This window comes from Neolamprologus brichardi, chromosome 23 (genome assembly GCF_056152115.1).
Source record: "Neolamprologus brichardi isolate AB-2024 chromosome 23, ASM5615211v1, whole genome shotgun sequence".
NCBI lineage: Eukaryota > Metazoa > Chordata > Actinopteri > Cichliformes > Cichlidae > Neolamprologus > Neolamprologus brichardi.
The window spans coordinates 41,092,280-41,098,672 of NC_142125.1; the positions used below are offsets into that span (position 1 = coordinate 41,092,280).

The 6,393-nt window shown below is 39.3% G+C and overlaps 2 protein-coding genes across 2 annotated transcripts; both read right to left on the minus strand.

The window, feature by feature from the left end:
- Nucleotides 1-317: 317 nt before the first annotated feature.
- Nucleotides 318-1,571, minus strand: LOC148096473 (uncharacterized). The gene is made up of 5 exons (XM_087836743.1): nucleotides 1,502-1,571; nucleotides 1,107-1,415; nucleotides 901-1,024; nucleotides 694-748; nucleotides 318-558 (listed from the first exon to the last, which is right to left on the minus strand). Exons 1-5 carry the CDS (start codon nucleotides 1,563-1,565, stop codon nucleotides 364-366), a joined length of 747 nt encoding a protein of 248 aa, XP_087692869.1. The 5' UTR covers nucleotides 1,566-1,571; the 3' UTR covers nucleotides 318-363.
- A 1,694-nt stretch (nucleotides 1,572-3,265) lies between these two features.
- On the minus strand, nucleotides 3,266-5,999 carry LOC148096474 (uncharacterized). Its single transcript, XM_087836405.1, has 5 exons — nucleotides 5,936-5,999; nucleotides 5,464-5,772; nucleotides 5,258-5,375; nucleotides 4,951-4,984; nucleotides 3,266-3,472 (listed from the first exon to the last, which is right to left on the minus strand). Exons 1-5 carry the CDS (start codon nucleotides 5,997-5,999, stop codon nucleotides 3,266-3,268), a joined length of 732 nt encoding a protein of 243 aa, XP_087692531.1.
- Between the last annotated feature and the right edge of the window lie 394 nt (nucleotides 6,000-6,393).

Genomic DNA, 6,393 nt, shown 5'->3' on the forward strand with positions numbered 1-6,393 from the left:
TGCAAAAAAAATAAGTAAGTAAGTAAAATTTATTTATATAGCACATTTCACAGATAAAAAACACAAAGTGCTTCACAATAAGATCGGACATACAAGTTAAAATTAATTAAAAGCCCGTTTGTATAAAAATGTCTTCAGCTGCTTTTTAAAGGAGTCAGTAGAGTCTAGACAGTAAAGACAACGGCAGAGAGTCCCACAGCTTAGGTGCAAAAAAGGCCTCTAAGCACATTTTCTACCCTCTGATTGACATGTTAGTCTATCGGACCCATTTTCTGTACAACCTATATCTGTCTTTACTTTACAGACATTATAAACAGATATTATCTGCACCTTTATACTAAGTAGATATTGAAAACTTCCATCTTACTTGATAGTTTCATAGATTGCATAATCAACATGTAACTCTTTTCCTTCTATTCCCTGAGTATTAATGTACATCACTGTGACATCACAGGTAGCTGGACTGGAGTTAGCATCATGCTGAGGGCGACCTGACGAGATAGTTTGGTAGACATCAGTGGTCGGGTGTTGAAGGCTCATGTAGGGGTCCACTTCATCCTAAACAACATTTCAGATTTAAACATATTTAATATTTATTATAATATTTAATTACAGTGCTGTTTGAAAATAGACATGCTGTCACATGACCCTAAGCATTTTGAGAAGTGTGAAACAGAACTACGTCAAACTCACCAAAGTCTGCAGAGTTTCAGATCTGGTTAAGTTAGATGGTCCTGGTTGGTTTTCTCTGTTAGAATAAAAACATCAGAGTTTACAGGGTGAGCATTAAATACCTCAAACCTGCTAATGTGGGCATCTCTTCATGCTGCTTTCAAAGAAGCTAAAAAAAATCTGACATTTTCAAATCATGAAGTGTTTTACAAGTTAAACAGTTTTCACCTGGCAGGATTTCTCCTCAGGGTGACACAACACGTTATCCCAACCACAATGATGAGCGTAGCAACAGCAGAGATGATGATGACTGTTGCCATGAACTTCATGCCAGAAAACGTGTCGTCCTCTACTGAACATTGACGCAAAAAAAATAAATCAGAGACGATCAACATTATCTGGAAAAATATAAAAAAAAGACCAAACAAGCTTACGTTCCACTGTGATATTAACACTTAAAACCTGAGTTTCTCTTTCATATGAGCATTCGCAGGTGTAGTTGCCACTGTCTGCTGCTGTTAAACTGGTCAGGTGGAGAAACACAGTGTGATTCACGTCTATCAGCGTGAACCTGGAGTCACAGCCGCACTTTAATGGCTGCTGTAGTCTGTATAGCTGGCAGCAGGTTTCCCCTGTGTGTCTCTCTGTGCTGAGCCAACATTTCACTAAAACCAAAGTCAAGTTCTGACTGGTGCACACTGGAGTGATGTCTGGCCCTTTTCCAGTGGTTTTCACAACAGTCACTGAGTGAAAAGGACAAAATTAACATTTTACCAACATCAGTACAAAGAGTAGAGTTTTCTATCGTAAAACAGGTTTAGTGCCGTACCTCTGCTGTCAGCGCACACACACAGCGGCAGAAGAATGAGCCATCCACGCCTCCATCCGTCCATAGAGCCTAAGAGATTCAACTCAAGTCTACCTGCTGTTCTGTTAATACTCTGTGTTAAGGTACGGTAACCTGTACGTGACCTGATGTGACGTGGATTGAAACAGAAGTGAACCTGACTGCTTCTACTTTCCTGTTAAAATACATCATCAGTTCCTATAAGTCTCATACACAGTGATGTGAATTAAAAGGCTTTCACAGCACCCTACACAGACCTGTGAAAAAACTGAACACACTGTTGCTTTCTCCATGGGACAGGTTAGCAGTCACGTACTGCTGATCAAATGCACTCTAATAAATAAAGTGTGAGCACTTATATAAAAACAGATACTTACTTGAAATGTGCAATTCACTTGTATTTTTATTTTTATTTTTATTCCTATTTATTCTATTTATCCCCTTTGTATATTTTATCTATATATGTCTTTGTATTTATATATGTATATATATATATATATATATAATATTCTGTAACTCTGTAACTTCTGTCGGTGCTGTGCTTTTTTGGAAACCAAATTTCCCAGAGGAACCCACCTGAGGGATTAATAAAGTTTTATCTTATCTTATCTCTTATCTTAGATGCTTTGACAGTTTTCAGGTCGGGATCATTCAGGTTTGTGCTGATACTCTGCCACAATCCTCTCAAGAAATTCACCTCAAGTTCAGATCGTGCGAAAAATGTAAAAACCCGGTTAACATGTTAAATATTAAAGTTCATGACAGCACAGTTAGAAAAAGACTGAACAAGTATGGCTTGTTTGGAAAGCTTGCCAGGAGAAAAGAAGATGGCAGTGCACCTGCAACTTTGGTAGCAAAGTTGCAAAGCTAACCAGCACAAACACCTCACACCAACTGTCAAGCACGGTGTGGGAGGAGTGATGTTTTGCACTTGTTTTGCAGCCACAGGACCGTGGCACTCTGAATCGACCCTTCTGTACCAAAGTATTCTACAGTCAAATGTGAGGCTGTCTGTACAACAGTTAAAGCTTGGCCCAAACTGGGTCATGCAACAGGAAAATAATCCCAAGCACACCACAAATCTAGACCTAAGCTCAACTTAAATGCAGCGGTGGGACCTTAAGGCCTAAAAGAAAGTCCCCACACATCAATGAACTTAAGCAACACTGTAAAAATACAACCGATACAGAAAATGATTACTTAGTTATTTCAGCTAGAAGTGTTTCTACAAACTATTTGATGGTGGTGCGTAGGAGTGCAGAGGAGTCCTGTGAAACTCTCTTTTTCACAAAGGCTGATGGGTAAACTTCAACTTCCCAGTTCTCACTTTCAGATGCATGAATGCAAAAACGTGTCATGTCGGCTCTTATTTAAGTTTCGTATAAGACGTCTGTGGTCAATTTAGTTTGTGGTCGACGTTTGGTGATTTTGTTTTTTTGTAAACACGTGCATATGTGTGGGAGAAACATCTGACACTGGCCACAACAACACAACTCACACGCAGCAGTGTAAAAAGTTAAAAACAGCTGCTTTTAATTTGAATGAATATAAAACCCTAAAAGCAGATCTCATATCTTATTGCATTGAGAATGAGGGCCTAGAGGCACATAGCACAAGAAATAATGATTTAATGATATAAAGCTTGCTCTGTGGTTTTCTTCCATTGTTTAGTTTAACGAAAAACTAGCTGAAGATATGAACACATCTGTAACAAAAAGAAAAAAACAGAAAAGAAATCGTTGTTTCTTACAAAGATATATTCTGATATATGTCAAAACTTTGATCTCTCTTTCGTTTGTCTATTTCCTGTTTCAGCTGGGCGGTCACCGTAGCGATGGCGGTATCTCTATCTGTCGCCTCCTCGCTGTTGTAAGCCTGACGTCGCACAGTCTGGTAGAACTCATCTGACTCCCGGTAAAGGCTCGTGTATGTAGCATCATAATCGATTTTACCCTGTAAAAACATCCAAATGTGTAAGGTTTTTGTGCTCATAAACAAACTTTCCATATATATTTGGCAGCCAGTGACTCACTTTAAAAACACAAGGTCACATAATAGTTTACACTGTGAGCTTATGCACTCGGGCTGTGATCAGGAGACCTGTGATGCTGCTGCTGAGGTTTACCCTCTCTCTGTGGGCTTTGGCCAGCTTCATTGCAAGCAGATGTTACATGAGCAATAATGGCTGCTTCCCAACTTTCTTCTGCTTCTGCCAGATTAAAGCTAGCATAAAGGTGGGATTTGGGAAGTGATTGCAAAGAGTATCATCAGCTTAAATCCAAATTGAAGACTGTCACCTTTGACCTGCATGCAGGCGTGACCCCATTTGTGTTTGCTGAGCGAGTATCTCGGTGGCCTGAGCTGCAGGGAACACAGACTGCAGCTCAACCAATAAGAGCTTGCTTTATATTTATTATGTATTAAGGTGACTATCAGATTTAACATCTCCACATCATTTTGGTCTAAAAGTTAAGCTTGATTTAGATTCAAACAAGTGTTCAGGGTCAGTGACTTGAATGGAAAACTGACAGTTTTTATTCCCTTGTTATTCTATTGTAATCACCGAGTGCTCGGTCTCTGTTCATTTTGCACTTGACTGTCCGTTTCCTCGCTGTGTCTCTTATGAGTTTTCCTCGGCCTCTTCACGCCCTGTTAGTTTCTGGAGTTTTGTACTTCTTGGTGATTCTTCCTTTCGTAGCATTTATAGGGACATTACCATCAGCCTCACAGTGAAGCTTTTGTTCTGCTCCGTACTCGGGTTTGTGTCTGACTTTAAGCCAAATCGTGACATTTCGAGCATTTTAAAGGTAAATAAAGGTTTCCACATAATTAAAAAAGTTTCATGGCCTGCTACAAGTGTTGTTGTGAAACCTGAATCATACTGAAAGTCTGAGCTGTTCGCTTTACCAAAGTCCCCCTGGTCTTTCTCTCTCACTACTGACCCTGAAAGGAAAGAAAAATCCCTTTGACTCTCAGTTCTCTGTCTCTAAGATGTGCATCCTTTAAAAGACATCCTTGTTTGTCTTAAGTGGGCTCCTCCAAAGCATTATGCTCTAAACACTGGCAGCATAACTGTCACAGGCAAGGTTTTTGAGAGTGTCGAACATTTTTAGTTGATCCTCTAAGCAACAATCGTGAGGTTTTATCGGTTTGTTACACCTTCTCTCTGAATAACAAGTGCACTGCTGCAGTGACATGTGCACATGGTGACGTGCCAGCTGCCAACTACATGAGAGGATTTTCAAGTGGTTTCATTTCTCAACCTTTCTAACTTATACAGAATTTATGCATCTCTCCAAGTTTTTTATGTTGCATTGGATAAGAGGGCTAGCTAGATTTCTAAATGTATAGTTTGTAGGAATGAACACAATAAATTGGATTTTTTTTTTGAACGCAGAACAACAGAATAAAGAACAAGAGGATTCACTTACTATTGATACAGGTGGCTCTTTCCTTGTAGGGTATCTGTGAACAAAAGTGACAGTTAGAGCCATGCTTAAGTGAAACAGATGAGGCAATCCTAAATCTATTACAGGTTCAGTTACATACAGTTTGATTGAAATTAGTGTCTAATGTTCTCTCTAATCTCTAATCTCTAAATGTTGACATGCACAATTAAATCATCTTTACTAACTAAAATTGTTTGATTACTGATTGTCCACTTGTTTAAGTTACAGTTACTCTGCGTGTTGTAAACACAAACTGCTTAAATTTAAAGTACAAGAAACAAATTTTCACCTGCAGTGATTTTGCCTCAGGATAAATCCGAGGACAACTCCGACTACAATGACAATTCCAGTACAAATACAAATCACAGTGGTAGACATCAGCTGCCTCACTGGAGAAGTGTGAGCTTCTAGAAAAGAATCACAAAAGAAAAAGTTAGAAAATGTAGAAAAATAGAGTAGAAACCACTGTAAAACCAGACTTTAGACAACACGCACCTTCAGCCGAGATAAGGAGATGGATAATATCTGTCCCATCGCTACGGGAACACTCACAGGTGGACTTCCCACTATCCTCTGCTGTTAAATTAATCATCTGGAGAAACATGACTCGGTTTTCTTTTACCAGCCTGAACCTGGAGTCGCACTCGTTCTCAAAGCCCCGTCCACGTCGATACTGCAGACGACAGCCTTTTGCCCTGTTCCCTTTTGTCTTTATCGTGCACACTATCCAAATGTAATCCACTCTAGACTTGGGGCAAAGTGGAGTGACATCGTTTTGTTCCCCAATGGTTCTCATGATCGTCTCTGCAATTAAAGAAGATGTAATGAAGATCTGTTTGGCCTAATTGCGCCAACTGTCTCGAAAAAAGGGGTTAAAGACTACTTTAAGAACAATAGGTCAGTGCTATATTCTGCTGTTATTCTACAAGACTTTAAAACTGATTGGATGTGTGTAATCATACAGTACCTTCAGTGTCAAAGCTCAAAGACAGAGGCAGAAACAGAGCAAACCACAAAGCCCTCTGGTCCATAACTGCAGCAATGTCCAAACAAATCAAGACGTTATACCCAGAAGAATACGAAACATGCAGAATGCAATCCTTTGACACACTAATGATCAAACCACAAGAGAAAAAGTATCAAGTAGAAGTGGAGTCAAGGTAGAAGTGCCGAGACAGGGAAGCGCAACAAGCAACTGCTTCTAATTGTCAAGTAACATTCAGCCAATGACTAAACTGGAGGGTCCTCATTTTAATCACAACATTAGTGCTAAAGCACATTGGTCACAGTGTTTATGCTCTACAGAGGCTTTCACATCAAAGGTTTTAGATATAAGGATATAATAATGTATCATAATAACACTTTACACCTTTAAAAAATATTTTTTAAGTCTCAGATGAACACTAACAGCCACGTTTAGTCACA